Source organism: Heloderma suspectum, chromosome 3, assembly GCF_057233095.1.
Source record: "Heloderma suspectum isolate Gila_16-S chromosome 3, 16-S_ref, whole genome shotgun sequence".
In the NCBI taxonomy this organism is placed as follows: domain Eukaryota; kingdom Metazoa; phylum Chordata; class Lepidosauria; order Squamata; family Helodermatidae; genus Heloderma; species Heloderma suspectum.
This window is the reverse complement of record NC_139460.1, coordinates 8,003,471-8,028,746: the sequence shown is the minus strand read 5'-3', so window position 1 is coordinate 8,028,746 and position 25,276 is coordinate 8,003,471. Positions and strand designations below refer to the sequence as shown.

Genomic DNA, 25,276 nt, shown 5'->3' with positions numbered 1-25,276 from the left:
TAATGCAAACTCGCCTACTTTTGCACTTTTCAACCAATGCATGAACCGAAATTCAGGCATGCTTAGAACTTCACACTTCTCCGAAATTTGCAATGGAGTTCTGCTGTCAAAAGGCATCCAAAAGTGAATCTTTTAGGGGAAAGTGCACACAAAAACGCGTGTTGGTGAAAATAACATAAAAAATGGACCATGTGAGGAACATTGCTTGCAAAAATAGGCATTAGGCAAAATTGCACACAAAAATGCTTATGTATTCAGAGAATCACACTCCGAAATGTATACAAATGTTTGAACAAACTTTTAAAAAGAATTCTTGAAGTTCAGGATGGACTGGAGTTAGGATTGGGAAAATGAGAAATGGAGAGGATCCAAAATTGGCAGATGTGCCCATCTCTGATTCTGAGCAGGCCAGATATGCCTGCACATGGTATTAATAGGAGGGCCAGTGGAAGGGCGGGTTTGAGGGCTTGGCCAAATTTTCATGGGATGCATTTTGCGTAGGGGCAGTGGCAGTGCAGCAGTAGATCACGCCCTTTGCAGGAGCTCCCAGGTTCAGTGCTTAGCAGTGCTCAGGTTCAGTGCTTAGCAGTGCTCAGGTTCAGTGCTTAGGTTCAGTGCTCAGGTTCAGTGCTTAGCATCTTCAGCTAAAAGGGTCAGGCAGTGGGTTGACCAAGTCTCTCTCTAGGATGTTTTGGAGGCATCCAGACATCGTTATCATCTTCCCGTTGTGAACCTCCCATGTTTTCCCTTCTTCCATCTTATTTCTTACCATGACAAAATCCATTAAGCAGGGAAAGATCGCTGCACAATGCCTGATGTTTGGTAGACTGCTGGAATGGGCTCGGATGAGGAGAGTTGAAACGTTTGGGGTGAGCTTGATCTTTTGGTTCCTTCTAGGTTGAACTTGATCTTTTGGTTCCTTCTAGCTCCTGATCCCACAAGAAGCTGGCCTTATTATGGGCTTTTCCCCTGAGTACCCCAGCCCATCCCCTACTGATCCTTAATGCCCCACTCACCGCATTTTCTTTTTTCCAGGCAGTGCAACAAAACATCCAACGGCAGTGACAGCTGCGACCTCATGTGCTGTGGCCGTGGCTACAACCCCTACATGGACAAGGTGGTGGAGAGGTGCCACTGCAAGTACCACTGGTGCTGTTACGTCACCTGCAAGAAGTGCGAGAGGACTGTCGAGAGATACGTGTGCAAATGAGGCCTGCCCCGCGCCACTCTCCTCCTTGCTGGGGCCACGAACTGAGAAGTCCGCGCCACCTTTTCCCAAGTGCTCTTCAGACAAGGAGAAGAACTCTCCTACTCTAGTCCATGTTTGCCTTGCCAAAACCCCCACGATATTTGGCCGAAAACGATCGCAGCGTTTGGACGATAACATTTTAAAAATGGTCACCTTTTGGTCATGAGTGGCAGGTTTTCCCTTAACCTTGGAGAAAGCAAGACTGAAACAAACAAACAAACTAACTAACAAACAAGCAGTAGCTATTGCTGGATGAGATCTTCATTGCAAAAACAAACCAAAAGACCAAACTCTGTTCTTATGGTGGCCAATTGGCCTTTGCTTTTTTGTGTTTTGGGGGGCTTTTTCTTTCTTTTTTGGCGATACCCAGCTACTGAGTGCCTTCTGTGTGCTACGGGTGGGGTTGAGCAGTGGGAGCTTTTGTTGTGGGGATGGGGGGGGGGATAACAATGCATGAAGGTAATACAAGAAAGCCTGCATTTCTGTGTTGTAACGCAGTGGATGCGACGTCCCAGAGAGAACGACATTCAATCCCTGACAAAGGAAATACTACAGTCTTTCAGCAATGGTTTTAATTCATTGTTTGCTCCCCACCCCCCTTTAACAAAATCTCTCTCTTCTTAGATGGGAGCATTATGTGCTGGAGACAAAGGAAGACAGATTCCTATCATTTTTGCCCCTTTAAAAACTACGTGGCCTGTTCATCAGGTCGATTCTAATGGCCTGGTGAACAGCAAGTTTTGTCAGGTGGTCACATGAGAAACTGGTGAAGTAAAGTGGGAGGGGGGAGCCAAGATTAAAGGCCCCAATCCCTAAAGGGAGCTCTAACTAAGTTCCACTGTTGCAGTTTCATTACCTTCTCTTCCCCCATTTGCTTTGGGCTTGGCCGTTGGAAGGACAGTCTTCGCCACTCAACGGGCCAAATCAACAGATATTAGCCACGTGAAACAGTGTTTATCACTGGATGAGATCTTGGTTTCAAAAACAAACCAAAAGACCCAACCCTGTTCTTATGGTAGCCAACCTGCCTTAGCTTTCCTGTGATGTCCGGCTACTGTGTGTCCTCCAGGTACTATGGATGGTGAATGGGAAGATGTTGCTGGTGGAGAGGGGGGGCGGAGTGAGCAAACACCAAGGAAGAACTTTTTCTCTCATGCTGTGTTGTGAGATTGTCAGAAGCTTCAAGCTGGCTGCTTGAAAACTGGATGCTGGAGGAGTGGGACACACAGAACCATAGAGTCGGAAGGCCTTGGAGGTCATCTAAGGACATCAGAAGATCCCTGCTGGATCAGACCAAGGGTCCATCTAGTCCCGCATTCTGTTCACATAGTGGCCAACTAGCTGCCCCTGGGAGACCCACAAGCAGGGCATGAGCGCAACAGCGCCCTCCCACCCATGTTCCCCAGCAAATGGTGTACATAGGCTCATTGCCTCTGATACTGGAGGGAGCACATAGCTATCAGGACTAGTAGCCATTGATAGCCTTCTCCTCGCCATCTAGTCCAACCTGTTGCTCAATGCAGGATGGAGCTACAGCATCCCTGAAAGATGGCTGTCCAGCTTCTGTTCAAATCCTTCCAGTGAAGAATGTCCCCCACTCCTCCTCAGGCATTCTGTTCCACTGTTGAGTAGCTGTTACCACCAGGGAGACCAGTGATGCAGCTAGGTAATTTTTTAGACCCTTGGTATAATGGGCTTATGGGGGGGGCTTCAGATGGCCCCTATATTACTTCAGTTGTGAAGAGCACAACTGACATTTCCCTTCGCCCATCCAACCTCCATTCCATGCTTTGCAACTGGTTCTACATCCCCAATACATCAAAATGACAATAACAAAATGGCCAATCCTGATTTTTTTAAAAAACAAAACAAAAACCCTGCCTCTGAGCATGTGCAGATTTGCATTTTAAACTCGCTTTAAATGATGACAGGAATAAAATGGGGTTTGCTTCTGCGCTTGCCATTCTCCGGGTGGTCAGTTGGGGGCCCCCAGGACCTTTGTCCCAGGTTCAAGCCCTGGCTGCAGAATTGCAGACAACCCTTGCGCTGACCCATCAGGGCTCTTGATGACCTGGTGCCAGGGTTACCAGCTGCTGATCCCACTTCTCAATTATATTTAGGGATGCATGGATTATGTAGAATCCATTCCATTTGTGTTTTGTGGATCATCAGGTGCCTTTCTTCCGACTGCCCACCAACAGAATTGTTTTCCAGTTTCCCAATTTGCTCAAATTCACATGTGCGAAAATGCATAAATCCCCCCTATGCACCCCCCCAAAAAATGTGCATTTTCATGCTTTCGCCCATGGGGGAAATGCACATTTTTTGCGTTTTTTATTTTTTGCATATTTTGCTAGGATGAAATTGGCGCAAAATTTGGGAAAGTTAGAACAACAGTCCACAAGTCCACGGAATCTGCCCGACAGGGGGAAAGGTAGTCTACTGCGGCATCCACAGTTCAGATTCATGAAAATCCCAACTCATTTCGCACCGTTGCAGATTTCGCCAACGTCCCTAAGTGTATTGCTCCTTCTTTCAAGAGAGGTGAGCCCAGAGCAATGGGGACAGAAGACAACCCCATCTCATTCATCCATACGCTTGACAGGAAGCAACATAAAGCTTCAGGCCTGGCTCCGGGTTTTGGAGGGCTCTCAGGAAAGACACCCTGAATGGGCACCTCCCTCAGTGAGTCTTCTCACCGCCATCAACATGAGCTCCAGATGCTTTTCCTCCTCTTCCTCATCATTTCTACTGCTTGCTGGACAGGCAGAGGGCCCGGGAGCAAGTGGGCCGCGGCATCTCCTGCTCCTCCTGACCACCACTCGTGTCTGGGCCAGGGCGAAGGGCAGGTGAACAAGCAGGGTGCAAGGGTGAGGAGGAGGAGCAGAGCCAGGGGTCTCTTGCCAGTGGGCCCCTGCTGGGGTGTGGGTCCTGTGCAATGCCCAACTATGCCTACTCTTGATGCCACCAGCTGTAATGTGTATGGTCTTGGGTTGGTACTAAGGGCTGTGCTGTTATGGCCCTGATTCTTTCCCATAGCCTGCCCCACCCAGGGCTCTTTCACTGATACAATGTGTGCAGCTTGACCCCAGTCCTTTGGCCTACAGGGTCTGCCACATGCCATTCGTTCGTAGCAGCCCATGTCGGAGTGGCAGTGGGGCAAGGCATTAATTGAATTTCACAGTGGGCATCCCTCCCCCCAGCCCCAGCTGGCCAAGCGAGATGGTAAAACCCTGCACCAACCTTCAAGGAATTGCTCGCACCTGATCCTGAAGCAGGAGGGTCTCAAAATCATGTCAAAATCTTTTGGGGCATTTCAAAATGTTGCAGTACAAAAGGCCAAAAAAGCACATTTTGCAGTACAAAATGTTGCAGAATTCGCTTTTGCCCACCTCCTGAGAGGCAAGTGGATCAAATTAAAAGGGGGAGAAAAGAAGACCATGTGAATCCTAGACACGGTACCCAGGGAAGATCCGAGGAGGAGGAGGAGGAGGGGAGAGGCTTACATTATGGACTTGCTCCTTAACTGCATTGAGCCATGATGGGGAAGGAAGCAGTGTCTCAGTCCGTCTCCTGGCCCAGTCAAGGAAAATGCTGTGCAGCTGTCAGGAAGGCAATGGCAGCCATACAGTTCTCTCCAGGAAGGCTTGTCTCATGCTTGGAGAACTGCTGAGCTATGGAATGTCTAAAACATGTGAATAACCAGACGTTTGGGGACGCAGAAGTGCTATTTGGGGGGGGGGAACACACACCACATGATAGATTAGGATAAGGAGGTTATATTGGATTAAGGATATTTGGGCTCAGATCTTATGGGTGCTGCTGCTAGGCCAGAGGGACAGACCAATCTGGTCCCATGGGATTACCAGATGGCCACACACCCTCCTGCTGGCCCTTTCCCCTTTCCTCAAACTGCCGGTCTTTTGGTGTTTTCCTGGCTTTTGCACACACACCCCCTTCTAGGAGGCTGAAATGGCTTCATTATTTGCAGTAAGAGCTTTAAGCAGAAATGTGCTGGTATTTTTGGCCCTGCCCCTTTTGCCTTTGGCCCCACCCATGACTGGGATGCGGCCTCTGAGAGTGTCTCTAAAATTGGATTTGGCCCTTGGGCTGGAAGAGGTTCGATACCCCTGTGCTAGGCCTCCATGGCTAGTGTACTGTCAGAGGAGAACAGCCAGCAAACCCAGGCATGAAATTTAAAAAAACAGTGCAGGAATGGCTGCCATCTTTCTCCTTGGGGGTTAATTCTTATTGGCTGATACTCTGAGCCTCAATCTAGCTAATCCTGTGTGTGTGTGGGTGCATGTGCGCGTGCCTTTGTGGGCTTCTCCACACAGGCTTTTATCCTGCAATTGAGATGAGTTATTCACAGAAGTTTGCAGGTCCTTTACATGGCGTTGTCAGCCTCCAAGGCCTCTCCTGTCCTTTCAGACTTTTGTCCTGTTTTTTTTAAGATCAGGGATAATGCGTTACATAAATATCATGAGCTGAATTTCTCCAAAAGAGGAAGTGGCGCTTTAACAGCAGCTATACCACAATGCCACCTAGTGGCTGTATAATGAAACATAAGGACCTCCCCATGAAAAAAAAAGCAGAAGTGCGTGGAAAGGGACAATCTTAATTCCACAAAGAATCTGGATGCATAAGCCGCAACCTAAAGTTGCGGGATAAAAAGCCTCCATGTAGAGAAGCCCTGTGTGCATTGCATTGCAAAGAGCCAAGAAGCCAGATAAGCGTATGTATAAATTCCAGACGATACAGAAAGTTTGCCATGGACCTCACGGAAATATTGGGATGAGATGCACAGTCCTGCCAGGATATAGCACAGAACCACTATCCGTTGTGGATGTACATATTTTATTTTGTATGCGGAACATACAGAAATATTTATAAAAATATATCTGATGCTTTCCCCCTCCCTCTATTCTACTTTATACATACATATATATTGTATATTGTATATTATATTATCAGCAAGCTTAACAATGGTATGAAATAAAGCCTGGAATTACACACAGGTCCAAAGGACGAGTCTTAAGAATTGCTATTAATCTGCAGACTGGCTTTCCTTGGGCAGGAACTGGCAACTGTGTTCCTAAATGCAACTGCATATAAACAGGCTGGGTGTCAGCAAACAGTCCCCAGCAACCTGGCAGGACTCGGCACGGATACCAGCCTGAGCCGACCTTGAATTCCTTCCCATCAGTGCTGAGCAAGAGGGCCTGGTAGCCACTCTTAAAATGTCCTACAATGCCCCCGATGTAGTGTCACTCCAGGGCATTGTGGGAAAATTACATGGCAGTCGCCTGACACCAATCAAAGTGCTGCTGCTGCCCACCGCTGAGTAATGCTACCAGAGGTCAACTAGATAGGACCCTCTTACACCGGGGGCCCTACCATTGGGCACATTATCAAGGGTCCCCTGAAATCGAGTGGGGTAGTGGAGCCAGGACTCACAGGAATGCAGCACTGGTACTTGTTTATTAGTAGGGACACTGATCTCATGGAGCAGCCCCCTCCCGGAATTCCCTGTTCCTTTTGAGCTTAGCTGCACACCTCACAGTAGCTGTCAGGAATGCCCCTGTTGTCTTCTGAACCCTCCAATAGCCAGAATCAACAGTCAGACAAAAGGGCTGCTTTCCGAGGCTTTATTTCCATTCATCCTAATGAGGCTTACAGATGCTAATTGCCTGAGACTCAGAGGAAATACAAAGTAACAGCCTACCAGGGGGTTTCTAAGAGTTAGGATGTCAGTTGGTCTCCATTTGGAGAAAAACGTGGCAACTCTCTGAACTTAAGGAGTAGGAGGGGAAATTCTCCCCCTTTCCCATGGGACCTCGGGGCGCAGCTGCTGATGTTGAGCCAACCAGGCTGAACACCTCAGCTCAGCTCCCGCAACCACTCGCTTGTGCCTGCGCTTGTGTCTCACATCTAAAAGCTCAAGTTGTCCCTCCCTTTCCATGCCAGGGTCACTGTCGCTCCCAGGAATGTGAGCGGGGGGGGGGGGCTCCCTCTCCAACTGCGCCTCTGAAACCTGAGAGAATTCCTCTCCCACAGATTATATCTCCTCTTCAGAATCAGAGCTGCTTTGGGACTCTATGGGCTCAGATCCAACCCTGTCAGTAGCCAGCAAAAGGGGGCAGAGGAGAGAGAATGAATTTTCCCACAACACAGTGTTCTTTGTTGTAACGTAAAATATTTGGGGGGAGGTTGGCTTGGTCTTGAATGGGCAACTAAGACCCATGAGCTTTACGAAAGGTGGTGGAGAGAAAGAACCTCTAGAACTGGTTTGTTTGTTTGTTTAATTATTTATTTATGACATTTCTATACCACCCAGTATAGAAACTCTCTGGGCAGTTCACAAAAATTAAAACCACAAAACACAGCACAAAATACAATATAAAATATAATAGCTTAAAGCTACAGTTTAAAAACTGGTTCTGATTGCAACCAGAGCGGATTTGCTACCCCACTGACATTGGACCCACCAGCCTCCATTGGCAGCTGTAGAGCAGAGAAGGTCAATTATGTATTTTCAGGGAAAATTTTCTGGGGAATCAATGAGCATTTTTACTGCCCACCTGACCCCTTTGCAGGAGGTCAGACTCAATATTAGACACCCAGGGCTAAGGGCTTCCCCATCAGGGAGCCCATGTGCTTTGATGCCAAACTAAAGCCGAGTTAAACCTATCCGCAGTGTCACATCAACTGCCTCCCCTTCTTGAGTATTCTTCAGCATTCCTGATGAAAATGTTCACTTTTGACATTATCCTTGCTTCGATGCCTTCCAGTAGCCAAATCTGATTGGCTACATAGTTTGATGACATCATCCCATTCGTGGAGTAGTGATCCCTGATTGAGTGGGATGATGCATATGACTAATCTATGAAGCAGGACTGTAACCTGATGAAAGAAAGCTCACTCAAATGAATTGACAGCAGCAGCCTAGGAAGAGATCCACTCTAAGAACATAAGAAGAGCCCTGCTAGATCAGACCAAAGGTCCGTCTAGCCCAACATTCTGTTCACACAGTGGCCAACCAGCTGCCTGAGGGAAACTCACAAGCAGGACAGGAGCTCAACAGCACCCTCCCACTCATGTTCCCCAGCAACTGGTGTACATAGGCTCACTGCCACTGATACTGGAGGTAGCATAGAGCCATCAGGACTAGTAGGCACTGATAGCCTTCTCCCCAGGAATTTGTCCAATCTGCTTTTAAAGTCAACCAAATTGGTGGCCATCACTACATCCTGTGGAAGTGAATTCCATAGTTTAACTACGTGCTGTGTGAAAAAGTCCTTCCTTTTATTTGTCCTGAATCTCCCCCCAATCAGCTTCATGGGATGACCCCATTAAGTTCTAGTATTCTGAGAGGGGGAGAAAAATGTCTCCACACCACACATAATTTTGTACACCTCTGTCATGTCTCCCCTTACTTGCCTTTTTTCCAGTTCTACCTGGAGATGTCAGGGATTGAACCTGGGACCTTTGCCATGCAAAGTATGTGATCTGACACTGAACTGCCTGAAACCCCAGACAGCCACTACCAGTCGGTGTCAACAATACTGGTCTAGATGGAGAAATGGTCTGACTCCGTATTAAGTCAGTTTCCTATGTTCCTACGTTGCTAGGCCAACTCATGCTATGCCATCTTTCTGAGTCCTCTTCTCAGTATCCTTTGAGTGTCTCTGCACATCTGCAGGAATGACGTCCATTGGAGAAAATTCCCAGCTGCCCTTTTGCTTGCTTGCGCTGTTTGCATGGGCAAAAAAACGAAAGTGCCTTAATCACCCTGCAGCAGACGAGGGAAAGAATGGTGTTCTACGTGAAGCTACACCCTGGGGGAAGGAAGGTTCAGGAGGGGAAACCAGCAATCTGAATGCAATTAATGACGACTTTGTCAGGAAAGTGATAAACGGGTCCCAGAGGGATCGGCCTTGTTTCCTGTTAGAAAACAGACCCCCGAAGGCAGAACCACTCAACGTGTCTCGCTGTTCAAGCAATGTGGCTGGTCTGCAGAACCGAAGAAGCCATCCTTCCCTCCCTCCTGCGCGCCTGGCCTCAGTGCTGCCTGGGACTTGCTCTTTGGTGCAGAAAATGCAATAAAGGCTGGAGATAAAGAGCTGCAGGTGGCACAAGAAAGGCATTTTTGCCCCTGACGGATGCTGGCGCTGTAATGAATTTCCCCAATGTTCAAATGTTATTGCCAGTCTTGCCATTGAGGGGGGAAGGGGGCAGAAATGTTAACCCCCTCCCTTCAGTGCTGGCTCCAGGTTTCTGAGGGACACTCTCAATGGGCCCCTCCCTCAGTGAGCCCACATTTGCACCGCCACGGTCCCCAGCAGCTCTCGCTCCTCCTCCTCATTCTCATCATCGCAACCGTTTGCTTACTCAACAGGAAGAGAGCCAGTGAGCAAGCAGACTGGGACATTGCCTGTACCTAGGGATGTATGGATTCCCCACCATCTGTTCTGATGGGGAATGTGCAGGGGGGGAGGCAATCCGTTCCTCCCCCCTGCAATCCTGGCGGAGGGGCTCTGCTCCACGAGGGTTCTACAGGGCCAAGGGTCGCCGCTTACCTGCAACTGGAGCCCTTCGCCTCCACGCCAATCGCTTTTTTTTTTTTAATGGCGACCGGCAGGATGTCCCCATAGACTTATATGCATAATAGAGCCATGAATATTGCATATAAGTCTATGTAGACTGATACGCAAGATTCACGGCTTTTTTTTTTTTTTAAGCAATCGGCAGGATGTGTCCATAGACTTATATGCAAAATAGAGCTGTGAATCTTGTGTATAAGCCTATTTTTTTTAATGGCGATTGGCGCGGAGGCAGCCGTGCCGTCCCGCACGGAATCCTCCAGGAGAGGAGGTAAGTGGGGTCGATCTGCTGTGGATTCCTGAGGCCAGATTTCAAAGAATACAGCCTCATTTGAATCCACGGTGGATTTCTCTAACCTGTACCTAGGGATGGACCCTTCCGTTCCGTTCTGTTTCCGCTGGGGGGGTGAGGCGCTCTGTCCCTCCTCCCAGAGTCCTCGACGGGGGGGAGGCAATCTGGTCCTCCCCCCCGGAATCCTGCCTGGCCAGCTCTGCTCCGCGACCAAGCCTGCAGGGACGCAAATGGTGGCTGTCGTAGCCGCCGCCATTTGCGTCCCTGTATTTAGCCGTGATAGGCTACATAAATGTTTACATAGCCTATCACGGCAGGGGGGAAAAAACCCAGCATACACAAATGGCGGTAGCCGCCGCCATTTGCGTACGCTGGGTTCCCCCCCCCCGCCGTGATAGGCTACGTAAATACTTACGTAGCCTATCACGGCCTCCGCAGGGACGCAAATGGCGTCCCTGCGTTAGCCGTGATAGGCTACATAAGTATTTACGTAGCCTATCACGGCTATGAAGAGGAAGCGAATGGCGGCCACAGGACGCCCGCCATTCACACAGCAGCACGGACAGGAGCAGGTAAGTGCTCCGTTTCGCGCACCTTTCATGGGTTTGGGGGGGGCGGGGGCTTCGTTCCACGACAGATTTCGGGCGGCCAAATGCACTGGGATTCGGCCTCACTGAGATCCGTCGCAGAATTCTCTGACATCCCTACCTGTACCTGACATCTCCTGCTCCTCCTTCTCATCACCACCATTGTCTGGGCCAGAGCAAGAGACAGGGGAACAAGTGGGGTGCAATGCTAAAGAAGAGGAGCAAGTCCAGGTGGCTCCTGTCAGTGGGCCTCTGCTGGGCTGAGGGCCCTCGGCAGGGGCCTGACCACGCCTAACCTGGCCCTGCCTCCCTTCGTTGAAAGCAATCCACTGCAAAGGTGGAATAATGGTTTCGGCAGTTGGGCGGCATAGAAATGTAATAGATAAATAAATATCCACACTAGGATGTGTGTCAGGATGCACCCGAGTGCACACGTCCTTCTTCTGCACCGTGTTATTTTCAACAGGGTGTACGCTGAGCTGCAGGCCTTCTTGTTCATCCCACCGGAAGCCATGTGGTGCAATGGGCCTGTGGATAGCCCCTGCTGCGGCCTGTGTCTCCGAGCGGGGGAGCAGGGTTGCTTTCCTGTGAGGGAAGAGGGAAAGGGGAGAGAGGCGTGCACACAGATCTAAAAAAGGGCCTGGGGGCAGGTCTCTGAGGGCTGGTGCGGGCCAAGACCACTGGAGGTCTCAGAGGCGGAGCGGAAGAACTTTGTCAACAGTTCGGGAGCAAGGGTAGCTGTGGGATTGCTGCTGCTACAGAAACGGACTCTGTTGTGTCATGCAGTCGCGAAGACAGTCTTCTCGCAGCACATGATTTGTGGAATCTCCTGCCACAAGAGGTAATGATGCTGAGTAAGCTTAGATGGCTTTGAAGAGAGATGAGACAAGTTCATGAAGGGCGGACAAGCCCATCAGGGGCGTCCCAGGTGCATCTGGTTGACCACTTGGGGAAGCAGGCAGCTGGATTAGCTGGATCCTTGGTCTGGTGCAGCAGTGCTCTTCCATTCTCAAGTCCCTGGGCAAATGTGATATCTCATATGTAATGCTGGGGGTGGATGAGTGTGATCCCAGCCCTTCCCATCTCTAGGGATTAGGGATGTCAGGGAAATCCGTAATGAATTCAAATGAGTTCAGATTTCTATGAATCTGAGCTGCAGCAAACCGGCTTTTTCCAAGTCGCACAGACTTGTGGACCATTTTTTTAAAAAAAAAACTTTCTGGAATTGTACACAAATTTAGTTGTACAAAAATGCAAAAACTAAAAAATCATTTAAAAAACAACCAAAAATGCACATTTCCCCCCAAAGGCTAAAGTGTGAACATTCATTCATTTATTCATTCATTCAATCATTCAATCATTACCTTTATATCCCAGTTTTTTCCTCCTTAAGGAACCCAAGGCAGCGTACATAATCCTCCTCCTCTCCATTTTATCCTCACAACAACAACCCTGTGAGGTAGGTTGGGCTGAGAATCTGTGACTGGCCCAAAGTCACCCAGTGAGCTTCCATGGCCGAGTGGGGACTAGAACCCGGATCTCCTGCCTCCCTGTCCAACACTCTAGCCACTACGCCACGCTTTCCATCGTGAGCACAGTTTGAGAACCTTAGAAAAATCTGATCCCATCAATGAGCGGTTGATGGAATGAAAGACGCCTGACAATCCACAAAACACAGACGGAACAAACTTAACAAAATCCATACATCCCTACCAGGAATGGGTGAGAGTTTTGTTAGGTTTGTTTTTTGATAGCCAAGTAGTTTCACAAATTTCTTCATAAACAAGAATGAAAGAAGTTGAGATTATTTAAAAAATCAAACAGAAGAGGAAGAGAAATGGGCAGATTTGTCTATCTGGGCTCAGGGCTGTGAATGTTCAGCTCTTCAGAGCCTGACTTCAAATCCCACCATGTCTGTGGTGCTCAAGTAGGGTTGCCACCTCTTTTTTTCTGACGGGCTCTTCATCTTTAACAGCTGTGTGGCAGGCAGGCACAACATGGCCCTCCCCATGCTGGGAACAGCTGGACCTAATGAATTTGGCCAATGCAGATGGCTGAGAATTTCATTCGGTTCATTTTTTATAAGAACTTGCCAAAATGTGCAAAAGTCTTCATAAATGGGTTTTTTTTAAAAAAAAGTTTAAAATTGTTTTTAAGGTTTTCAAATTGTTTTGCTATTTTTTTAAAAAAAATGTTTTTACATCGTTGCAAGTTTTAATTGTCAGTTGCCTTGGGGACCTGATTTGGGCTGAAAGGGAACTCACGCATTTACAAATAAATTAATTAATTAAATGGAAAGACCTTGAGATTTAAAAAAAAATTGTAGGAAAAAGCGAACCTGACAGATTGGTTCATCCCTGTTCATCACATGTTGGATCAAATGTCTGAACACAGCAACAGTTTTTTGAAATGCTAATGTCTGGATCAGCAAGTGTCATTGCATCCAGCGCAATAACTAGAAATGGGTCTGCATAGGAGAGCCATCCAAACACCACTCAGGTGAAAAACTGATCATGTTGAGGGGGATTTAAATGTGTGAAATCCATTAAGAGATTTCCTCCTCTCTCCCACTCTCTGCTTTGCCATGTAATTTTCACTCAGTGCTTAAGCCAATATGGACTCAACTCTGAAATACGCAAATGGTGAAGACTCCCAGGCTTCCCAGGGGAGAATCTTTGACAAGCTCACATATCTTCAGTTTCCTGACAGTCAGCCAAATAACGAACGAAAAGGTTTGAATCTCTTGCTCATCCCTTTATCTCATGATGCACATCCTTTCTCATTTGAAAACATCCATCCTCCTCAAGATTCACACACTTCAGATCCCTCAAAATTTAAAGTTTAAATCCTGCTTTATCAAGTTTTATATCTTTGCTAAAGTAGGGAACATTGGAAATCTATGGAGGAGAAGAACTGGGGGAGGAGGCAGGAAACATATGCGTGCCACAATGGCCAAGGCGACTGTTTAATCGCACACCACAAGCAAAATCCTTACCTTGCAGAGCTGACACACCGACACGATACAGGATGTCACAGTGGTCCCTGGGGGAAAAATCATGATTTGCCAATAAACAGAGCTGTGTGCAAATGGCCTCTCAAAATTCAATGGAATCAAATAAGTTCAGATTTCAATGGCTCTGAGCCATTGATTCTGCAGTAGACTGGCTTTTCCTGAGTCACATGGACTTTTTTTTCCACTGGTACACAAATTCAGTTGTAGAAAAATACATAAAATAAAAAAAACACTGGCCGAAAATGCACATTTCCCCTGTAGTCTAAATCATGAAAATGCACATTTGCATTTCATTGCACATTTTGGAGGGATCTGTGAACTTTGCGAGGATTGGTGCATTAGGGAGATTTGTGCATTTTGGCAACTGTGAGTTTGAGCAAATGCAAGTTTGTGCACATTTGGGAAATTGGGGAAAATCTGGTTTTCTCAATGAGCAGATGATGGAATAAACAGCCCCTGACAATCCATGAAACACAGACAGAATGAAGTCTACAAAATCTGTACACCCCTAGTTTGAGGTGTTAGGAATGCCCCAGTGTTAAGGACTATCGTTGTCTCACTTTCATCTCTGCGACAACCCCTGGCCCTCTGTTGATCATGCAGCCTGCCTCTCATGGTCTTCCTTCCCTCTACTGGTGTTCAAATATCTGAAAGGCTGTCATGCAGATGATGGAGCAGGCTTGTTCTCTGTTGTTCCAGAAGGCAGGACCAGAACCAACGGGTGGACATTGTAGGGAAGCCAATTTTGACTAAACATTGGGAGAAACCTCCTAACAGTGAGAGCTGTTCAGCCGTGGAACAGATTGCCCCAGGAAGTGGTGGGTTCTCCTTCCCTGGAGCTATTTAAGCAGAGGCTGGATGGCCACTGAGCAGAAGGTTGGACTCCGTGGAGGCTGGTGACTCTGATGTCAGTGGGACGGTTTCAGTCAGAACCAGTCAGAACTCTAAAGGAGCTATCCAAGGTGCTTCTGCACCTTGGATAGCTCCTTTAGAGTTCTGACTGGTTCTGACTGAAACCCGGAGTGGCTTGATTGCCCCACTGAAATAAGAGCCACTAGCCTCCATTGGTTGGACTAGATGATCTCCAGGATCCCTTCTAACTCTATGATTCTATGAGTCTCCACTTAACCTTGGGCCGATCTACACTGCACCCGCCATAGCAATGAATTCGGTGTCCCGTCGGGTTAAACACTCTCGCATTAAAACGTGATTATTCACACTCACCCATTTTCTCTGTTGCAGTGCTTCATCAAATGCACAAGCTCGGTTCACACTCGAGCGCTGCGCTGTTTTCCTGCGTGCGCTTGTCTGATCTCAGATGTTGTTGTATCCCTTCAAATGAGACTAAGTTTTATGCCCTCCTATCCTGGCTCCGGATGTTTTTTTTTAAAATTAAGGCATTATCCTCGCAGAATCAGGGCTTCTCCGTGAATTTTTTTTTTTTCTAATTCAGGCATGATCTTGGAAGATTCGAAGTTGTGAAGCTTCACAACTTCGAAGCTTCGAAGATCATGAAATGAAAAAGGTGGTAAGTGTAGATCCAGCCTTTGTGGCTGGCTGCTGAAAGTACTCCCTTGGGCAGGGCACAGTGTTCAGACAGAGAGGAGCGCCAGCAAGAGCCTCTCCCCCAGGATTTGGCCAATTGCCTGGCCCAGCTGCGATGACATTTGGAGGCAGGTGTCTTTCATGAGGAGAAAACTGTGCAGTCCTTCAGCCCCTGATAGGAAACACACTGGCAATCAAGCCAAGGAGATCCCATATTTATCATTCCTGCGTCGCTGGGACTGATAGGAGAATAGATTAGAGTAATACAGCTAAAGAGCAAGCATCTTCTCACGGCTATTTCTTTAAGGACCAAAGTTTTCAAGAAGGATTTTCCCTGACAGGAGTAAGTACGTCTTCAGGTTCCTCTCCTTAATGGGCTGCATCTGCTTAGTGTTACTCTGCCTTACAACTTGACGTCCTGTCAGGCTTGGAGGGGAATACGTTGAGCAATATTCTCTCCTCCTTGGACTGAATTAGTGTTTCCCTTTCTGCTGATCATCCTGTTATCCCAAATGATTTAGTTAGCGATTAAGTCCACGCTTCGTACATGAGGCAGCCTTTGAATACGGCCCATAAACTTTGCTTAGGCCTGAATAGGGAAGCAAGATTGCGAACTGGGACCAGGCAAGGCAAACATAGTATATCACTGCATTGTCAACTCCACTGGCTTCCAGGCTGGACAGAGGTTCCATCCAGTGCTGGTTTTGACCTGTAAGGCCCTTCATGGCGTGGGATCAGGGTAGCCGAAGGATCACATATTTCCACATGTACTGAGATTGCCTTCAGAGGGTCTTACCCAGGTGTGGTGGTGGGCCACCAGTGAAAGGGCCTTTTCTATACTGGTACTCCAGGTATGAAAGGTCCTTAGAAAGATCTACCTGGTGCCTACTCTGTTGTCTTTTCAGCAAAGACCTTCTGATTTTTGCACACCCCACCTTGGCCGTGTGTCCTCTTTTACAGAGAAGAGTCCTCTATTTGAAGGTCTGGGAGAGGACTGTCCTCTATTTTGAAGGCATCCTCTATTTGAAGTCCAGTTTAAAGATAAAGAACCATCAGAAGGAAGAGCTGAGCTTCGACGTTACCCATCAAAAGCACCTGGACAGCAGACTGAACAGGCAGGAACACAGGTCTATGGTGAGATGTACTGTATTTCTATTTAAATTATGATTATTACTTCAAAATGTGCATCTATACATATTAATTAGCCTATGCAGATGTTAGGCAAATAGGTCTCCTCTTTTTCAGCAATTCACAAGTTTCCACCCTACCCAGACTTGGCCTATTCTGACCAAAAATGTACAGTTTTCCTCATAGAGTAAAGCATAAACATAGAATAGTATAGTAGGGTTGGAAGGGGCCTACAAGGCCATCGCATCCAACCCCCTGTGCACTTTTAAAAGTGTGCATTTTTGAAAATGCACATTTTTTGAGCATGAATGAGAGTTGGGGAATTTGTGAGCATTTTTGGAGAACAGGCTCGCCTGCTTGCGTTCGCGTTGACCATCATCATGTGTTTATATTATTTACTAACACTAAAGAAATTGAAGAAATTCTTGTACATCCCTCACTGGAACAAGGCCTATCCAATTCTGACCCCCAAAATCACCATCCACATACTTCCCCCCTAGGCCCCACCCCATGCCCACAAACTCTGCCCACTGACCTATGAAGCTCCACCTCTTAATTTCCAAACTCCAGGGGGCTTGGGGACTGCAACTGATTTCTGCAGTCCTCCAACAAGATGCGTTCATTTTCCTCTCGTTTGCCTCCTCCAGCCCTGTCTGTGAGTACTTATGACTGGGTTATAACTTAAACAAAAATTCAGCTGCCTCTTGCATTTTCCCCCTTGGGACTTTCTTTCCAGCTTGTCCACCACAGCCTCGACCTGCAATGAAAGTGCAGGCACTTTAACAAAGAATGGAGAGGTCAAGACACAATCCAGCCAAGCTACCAGAGGAACACTCCTTGCACCAATGGAGGGAATTTGTTGCTCTTGCCGATGCGGTTTTGAGGAACGCTTTCCCGTCTGCTCCAGGGCTTGGATCCAAGAGGCAAAGTCAGGGCTTGGCCATCGTTATTATGCAAATATTGACGGGTGTTGAAGGAAACGACAGTAAAATATTGTCAAAGGTAACCAAAAAGTTATTGAATTTTGGTTTGGAGGATCTGAAACCAGATGCTAAGGGCATTCTTTCACCAGGGAGGTGACATCTGCAAGCCAAAAAAGCAAGAGCTAGTTTTTATTTTTTGGATATTGGACCCAGAAATGTTCAGACATTGCATCTATATGGAAACACTCACTAGTATATGGAAATGCCTTATTGTCCAGGAATTGATTGTGTAATAATCCAAACCATGATCTGACACATACAGCAAAACTAATAAAGATATACCTGGCAAGAGCTGGAGAGGAACGTTTGCAATATTATGGGCTGGCTCCAGGAACAAAGGCCTCAGTCGGAATAATATTAGAAAAAGATGTAACATTCCTCACGATGAAGTCAAAACAGGAAAAATGATGAGGATGGTTTGTGAAATGGGACAGAGGTATAAGGCTTCGTATTCAACGAGGTTACCAGGCCAAAGCAACAGATCATGTGCCATGTATACAGGTCAATAAAAGGAGGTGAAAGAGCAATTTATGTTTTAAAATATCACATCTTGAGCTTTAATGTAAACTGGAGATGTGCAAAGTCTCTCTTAAAAAAATTGGAAGTTTCATCAAAACTCTTTTTGATCTTTCCTGAAATTTCTTGGATGTTTTTCATGACCAGAACCACTAGAACAGTTTGGATTCTGGGTATCTTAAATACCACCTTCTCTCCTACGAATCCATCCACATGCTTAGATTTTCAGAAGTCCTTCTCCATGTCCCATGGTGAGAGACAATGTGTAGGTATGCAAGACAAGGCCTTCTCAGTGGTGGCTCCCACCATATGGAACTCTTTTCCTCAGAGCATCTTTTGGCCTTCTCCATTTCTGCCTTCAGATGCCAGGTCAAAATGTTATTATTACTTTTGACTGATGGTTGGTTTTGATCTTCTTATATGGTCTTGTTTGGTTTTGCTGCTGCTTCCACTGAACTGTGATGGATTTTGCTGATACATGTCTTGTTTGTAGGGATGTATGAGAATTTCATTTCTGTTCACAAATCATGCAAACATGATCCCAAATGCAAATGTGAGCAGATTTTTTTTTTTGCAGAAATGTTCATAGAATTCCAAATTTGCAATTGCATTCAAAAAACGTTTTTGTTTTTTTTTAAGTGCACTTTGAAATACACATTTTTCAAAAATTACACACTGTCAACAGGGGAAATGTGTCCTTTTGACAAATAAGCACAGAAATGCCACTTCTCCTGTCTGGAATGCACACTTTTCTCGTACGACGAGCCAAAAAACAGGTTGGGAATGAAAATGGGAGCAAGCCAAAAAGAGCTTCAGTGTGCTTTTAGAAGAGTTAAGTGAGCTTAAAAATTGCTGGTTCTCCGAAGCCGTACTGGTTTGTAATGATGGTGAAATTATTATTCTGGTTTTTAATGACTGGTTGGCCAGGAGACATCTTGAATCTCCTGAACTGATGGAAAGGCAGAGTGATAAAAAAGAAGACGTAATCAAACAGTTAATTAACCTTGAATGTTTGAATTAGGCAGTTCAGTGGCAACTTTAGTCCCAGATTTTTATCATTTTGCCCATTGAGCAGAGTTTCTTCATCACCCATTGTACATCTGGAGTGCGTTCACCTACCCACCACCCCTGACAGCCAATTTCATTTATTCATTTCATTTATTATATTTCTACACTGTCCCATAGCTGAAGCTCTCTGAGCAGTTCACAAAAATTTGACCCAACTGACCCCATGGAGATACAGGTGGTCTAAGGGGCCATGGTCCTCTGTTTGAAGGCATCCTCTCTTTGAAGGGTTGTCCAATCTGAGTTTAAAGTTGAAGAACCACATGAAGGGAGAGCAGGCAGGGGTCTTGAGGACACCTGGACACCAGACAGGTCACCTGGTCAGTCTTCCTCACCATGGAGTGATGTACTGTATTTCTATTTAAATTACAGTAATTATTTCTAAACGTGCATCTGTATGTATAAATGAATGTTTGCAAATTTAGGTCCTCTTTTGCTCTCTTTTTTTTGGCAATGACACCCAGATTCCAAACTGTTTTGGTGGTTCTGCTCATGAGAAACATCCAAGAAATGTCAAGGGAGGTCGAAAAGAGTTTTGATGAGAAGTGCAAATGATTTCAGAGAGATTTCGTATATCCCCAGTTTAAATTACAGCTCAAAATGTGATATTTTAGCACATAAATTGCTCTTTCACCTCCCTTTATTGACTTGGAAATGTTACACATAATCACTTCCCTTGGCTTGGTAACCTCATTCAATATATAAGCCCTCTCCCTCCAGGCACCCCTTCCCCATCATCATGTTAACCCATGTTTCCCCACAAAGATGCCATTGAGTAGCTGTGTCACCCAGGCATCAAAACCAACCAAGAATGCTGTGACACCCTAAAAAATCAACACACTTATCTCAACAGAAACTTTTGTGGATTCAGATGCACTTTGTCAGATGTGTTTTATGTCGAAAGGGATAACCGTGTAACCCCGGGGTCACCAACGCAGTGCCAGTAGGGTACCAATGTGCTTATAGACACCTTCCTTGGCACGATTGCGAATGGGCAGGCCCCTCCATGGGCTCTCAAAATTCCAAATGTCCCCACTGACCCAAAAAGTCTGGTATAACCGGATTGCCATGTGCTCTGCACAGATTCACCAAATCCATAGCTGCAAAGCGAGTTGGTTGTGTGTGTGGGACCAGAAATTAATTAATTGATTAATTAATTAATTAATTAATTCTATACTGCCCAGTAGCTGAAGCTCTCTGAGTGGCTTACAAAACAAAACTTAAAACCATAAAATACAATGACATTGTAAAGCATAATATAAAAACCTTATGTTTAAAACAGAATGAAACTAAAGGAAAAGGCAAGGTAAAAGCTAGACGCAGTGCAAAGCTCTAAAAACACACTAACATGACTTTTAAAACAGAAGGACTAAAAAGCCTCGGGAAATAAAAACGTATTCACCTGGCACTGGAAAGACCACAATATAGGCACCAGGCAATCCTCTCTGAGGAGGGCATTACACAGGCAGGGTGGCACCACGGAACAGTCTATCTCCTTAGCAGCCACACACCTCACCTCATTTGGTGGGGGCAGCCAGAAGAGGGTTTTTTGAGGATGAACTTAGGGTTTGGGCAAGTATACATGGGAGGAGAAGATCCTGTAGGTAACCTGGCCCCATACTGTTTGGGTTTGTAGGGCATGGTGTTGTTTAAGTATCTCATAGGTGGAAAGGAGGGCGGTTATAGAAACAGCTGTACTCATAACTAGTACCATGCTGAAAATTTCTCCCACATTTTTTTCGACCATTCTCATTCCATTTGATAGAAAAGAAATTGCTTTTGAAAAGAAATTCAAAGGAGAAGAAAATTTTGGAGAAATTCTCATGGGCTGGGTTTGGGGTTCTTGTGCTTAGCTTACTTATGAGGTGAGCAAGGAGTGTGTGTGACTATCCTGTCTTTCATTGTACAATCATCTCTCTGGCAGCCTGCAGCCTCCATGGCTTCCCACACTTTATAATTAATTTTATATGGCGACTGCCTTCCCTCTCTTCCTCCCAAATGCCCTGGAATGATGCTAGCTATAGAACATTGTGTAGGATGTAAAATAGGGGCCAGGCTGCCAACACAGTTGCTTCCATTGCCACTTGCTGTGGCAGCGCAATCTCCCCCCCCCTAAAAAAAAAAAAAACCTAATAAGCTGTGCTACAACCCCTGCCAATAGTGAGCTCTACCTGTGAGAAACTGTTGGAAACTTTCTCCTCCCCCTGGAGGAGAATTTTGGTGAAATTGTTTCCCCAATTTCTCTGCCCACAAATAGGGTGGAGGGTTTTGAGAGGGCATTTGTGCACAGCTCTACTCATAACATTGCACAATTGTGGTTCATCACCTGTTTCCAGAAGCTGGTTGGATGTCAGCAGACAACGTATTGGTCACAAAATCCCAGAAGCAACAGCTCCATCACTTCCCCGGCCAGGCATGCACACCTGAGAATCAGACTGTCTGGACAAATGCTTATCAACCCTCATTTCACCTCTGCAGACTGGTGCAAGAGGCCGGCAGTGTGTGGTGTGTGTTGCGCTGGTTTATGTTACAAGGTCTCTTTGTTAAAGGAGCTGTCGGCTGCAAGAATCTGTTCTCCATCTGGCTGAACCTGTGTCTGGCTGCAAACATGCAAGCCCAGAATGCAGCAGAGGTCACAGGTGGGACTTGGTTAAGCTATGCACTGAAGCCATAATGCTCACAACCTTTGAATTTGAGATGATGAGGTGAAAAGCTCTCTGCAGTGGGGAAGAAGAGGGAGTTACCCTGAAGAGAATAGTCTAGATTTTCCAGAGAAGCAAGCATATTATACGTGTTACATATATAAACCTCTATCTATCTGTGTCCAGACAGTGGACACCATTTTGGACCCCTTCCCAAGTTCTGACACCCTTGGTTCCATTTCCATTTGGAAGGCCAACATTCATAGAATGGCAGAAGAAAAGCAGAGCCAAAATTAACACCCACTGTCAATATACAGATCAGCCTTCCCAAACCTGGTGACCTCCAGATGTTTTGGACTTAAGGGTCATCATAGCTCACTGGCAGAGCACATGCTTGGCATTCAGAAGGTCCCAGGTTCAATCCCCGGCATCGCCAGGTAGGGCTGGGAAAGACTGCCAACTGAACAGCTGGAGAGCTGCTGCCAGTCAGTGTCAACAACAATGGGCTAGATGGACCCAGGGTCTGACTTCGTATGTTTCTAGGGATTTCAGCTCCCATCACCATCAGAAAGCATGGCTAATAATCAGGAATGCTGGGAGTTGTAGTCCAAAACATCTGGAGGGCACCAGATTGGAGAAGGTTGATAAACACACACACACACGGGACATCCGTTGTTGGGAAATCTGGCCCTTTGGGGGCTCACCAGATTTCCGCAGCACCCCTGGCCCTGCTTACATTGGTGAGGGGAGATGCAGGTTTTTCCCAAAATCTGGGAACTTCTTTTGTTTTTTGTTTTAATTTACATAAAAAGAATATTGCACAAATTACAGCCACAATTTGCGTAAATTTCTATTTATGAAAATAAAAATAAAAATGGAAAATCTGAGAGTTGGTCTGAGTCGATGCAGATCGAGTCGGGCCAGCTCACGGGAAGAGAGCTGAAGTCCAGGGGGTTGAGCTGATGAAAGCTCCACCCCTGGACAGATTCCTCTGACATCCCTAACACACACACACACACACACACACACACACACACAGACCTTTCCTGGGACAAGGCAGAGCTAAAATTCTGCTGGAGCTTTCAACAGTAATTTAACAACAAAATATGACTGGTCAAAAGTGATCCCTACAGAAATAGGTACACATCCAGAAATAGATGCATCAGCAGTACATGGCCATCATGGGTGCAAATTCAGAAAGTGAAAATTGATTCCTAGCTTTGCCCCCTTCCCCCAAAATGGAGACTTTGGTTGTTGAAATATAACCATGCCAGTAACAAAATGAGTCAAGCTACTTTTCCATACACTCTCTTTTTAGCAGGGTCAGTGTCTACATCCAGGTCCCTGTCCCTGATGAATTGCTTTCCCTATTTAGCCTGTTGTGGAGATTTGGAGGGTTCCTTTTATAAGTAGATCCTAAGGCTTAAGGCAGGCTGTGAAGGTCTGAGGCCTACAGAGGGCAAAAGGGGAAAAGGTCAGGTTTAGAGGCCTGGGTTTTTTGTTGGGAGGGGGTATCTCCGAGAGGAGTAGTTTCAATTCCCAAGTTAAGTTTCAGTTTCATTTCCCAGGTTAAGTTTCATTTCTTCAGGTTTGAAACAGTACTTATCTTTTTGAGGGAGGATTCTATATATAGACAGCATGAGAGCTAGTAAGAGCAGAGTTGGGGAAACCAGAGCCTGAAATGGCAGCAGGAAGAAGCAGCCTAGAGAAGTCTTACATGCAGCTAGAGTAAAGGAACGTGCGTTTTGCAACTTTTATTTTCTCTTAATGCCTTTTGTATCACACAGCTCTATTGTGTAAATACCTTTACTTTTGGTTTGCTGGCTTTAATTTACCAGTAAACTGTTGTGGTTAAACCCTGTGTCGAGAGCGTCAATCACCCCACACCTACAACCTAAACCCCACGTTACTGGGAAGGGGAAGTTTAAAAGAAGGAAGGTGGGACTTTTAAGGAGGCAAGAGATCCTTAAGGAGTGGCTCAGGGGGTCCAGGTCATAAGGGGAACCCTGACACAGGCATTTCAACTTTTAGATTGAGGTGGGAAAGCTGGGAAGCCACTAAATGCTTGGTGTTTGGAGGAAAGTGGGTGGGGCCAGAGGAAGGGCGTGGCCTTCTGGGGAATCCCAGGGGGCCATATTTGGCCCCAGACCCTGAGGTTGTTCACTGCTTATTTACAGTTATCATTGCATGGCTAGATCCATTAGAGGCTTCAACATTTTGTTTCAGTTTTGTTTTCCTATTAAACATTGCCTCCAGCAATGAGTAATTGGGGGGCAGGGAAGGCAGAGAACTGATGCACTGATCATTGGTGTGACTGTAGGGGTATTGCCAGCATCAAAGATTGCTCTCGTTTTTTCTCGGGCGAGAGTGTGTTTCATGGCGATTGCATGCCTCTGCTAGAGAACGCCTGGACATGGTGAAATGGAGTCCGGTGGCTCCAATGCCTGTGGTGCAATGAATCTGCTCCAAGTTTCAGCCAGAACCAGTCAGAACTCTAAAGGATCTATCCAAGGTTCTCTGCAGAACCAAAGTTCTGACTGAACCCCGGAGCGTATTCACCGCCCCACTGACATCGGAGCCACCAGCCTCCACTGACACAATGAACCCCGTGTCTTTACAATGCTTGTTTTCTAACATCAAGAATACCCTTTGCCCTTCTTTTATCCCCCTTTCCTGCTAAAGAATCTGGGGAGGGGGTGTATGCAACCCCTTGCCTGCCAGTCCAGTTGCAGCCACCTATCAATAAGATCGGTAATGTATTTCCCTCTTGGCTTGTTCCTTGGGCTCGTAAATTCCTGGCGTGGTTTGGAAGGTGTTGCTGTATAAAATAAATCTTGCCCACCTCAACCTTTGCATGCATTTCTTTCTTTTTTGGAGCTTGCCGTCGCGTCTGATCCATATCCAGACATGAAGGATAGTACTACGAATAATAACACTTAAGAAAGCAGGACGGAAGCCCCCCTCCCCGATGCCCTGGAAAGCTTTAATTTCAAGACCATGGATGTGATTCCACTTATTGGATGGAGTAGTATGAAGGCACCGTTCCTTGGCTCTTTTTTTGTCATCGTTTTTTCTTCCTTCTCTTGACAGCAAGCTGGGGATTGCTGCATCTGCTTCTCAGGTGAATGAAATGTTAGCGACTTATTAATTCAAGAATCTTGGCCCTCCAGGAGAAGGCCTGAGATCCCAGTTCCCTAAATAAATACATCACCATCACCATCATCACCATCACATTTATATCCCGCCTTTTCCCCTCTTGCAAGGAACCCAAATCAGCTTACATGATCCTCCTCTTCTCCATTTTACCCCCACAACAACCCTGTGAGGTAGGTTGGGCTGGGAGTCTGTGACTGGCCCAAAGTCACCCAGGCAGCTTCATGGCTGAGTGGGGACTAGAACCCGGATCTGCCGGGTCCCAGTCCAACACTCCAGCCACTCCGCCACACTGGCTCTAATCTCCTTTGTGCTACTTGGAGCACAGCCAAGCAGTGTGCATAGTTCCACAGAGGTAGGGCTGCAAACACACAGCCCAGTTGAAGTCACACAGGGACGAAGCGTTCACAGTTCACACAGAGTGTTTATCCTGGGATTGAGATGGCTCCTTCACGGAAGTTTGCGGGATCTTTACATGACGCCGTGAACCTCCACGGCGT

General features: G+C 46.5%; 2 protein-coding genes across 4 annotated transcripts in view; both read left to right on the top strand.

Moving 5' to 3' along the window:
* WNT11 (Wnt family member 11) overlaps positions 1-1,813 on the top strand; it is a 71,452-nt gene extending 69,639 nt beyond the window's left edge. For all 3 annotated transcript variants that reach the window (XM_084841594.1, XM_084841593.1, XM_084841595.1), the window contains one exon: positions 1,036-1,813. In XM_084841594.1, coding sequence (XP_084697720.1) covers positions 1,036-1,210 — 175 coding nt within the window. In that variant the 3' untranslated portion in view covers positions 1,211-1,813. The remainder of the gene's footprint in view (positions 1-1,035) is intronic.
* Positions 1,814-9,542: 7,729 nt separating this feature from the next.
* On the top strand, positions 9,543-17,696 carry LOC146349310 (uncharacterized). The gene is made up of 5 exons (XM_084845388.1): positions 9,543-9,658; positions 11,198-11,318; positions 11,408-11,572; positions 16,250-16,423; positions 17,154-17,696. Exons 1-5 carry the CDS (start codon positions 9,543-9,545, stop codon positions 17,181-17,183), a joined length of 606 nt encoding a protein of 201 aa, XP_084701514.1. The 3' UTR covers positions 17,184-17,696.
* The last annotated feature ends 7,580 nt before the right edge of the window (positions 17,697-25,276 follow it).

Excerpts from the sequence above, each read along its gene's own strand:
- LOC146349310 (XM_084845388.1), top strand. The coding sequence starts at position 9,543 with ATGGGCCCCTCCCTCAGTGAGCCCACATTTGCACCGCCACGGTCCCCA. Across the intron at positions 11,573-16,249 it reads GGAATCTCCTGCCACAAGAG|AGAAGAGTCCTCTATTTGAA; the intron begins GTAATGATGCTG and ends CCTCTTTTACAG. Across the intron at positions 16,424-17,153 it reads GGCAGGAACACAGGTCTATG|CTTGTCCACCACAGCCTCGA; the intron begins GTGAGATGTACT and ends CTTTCTTTCCAG.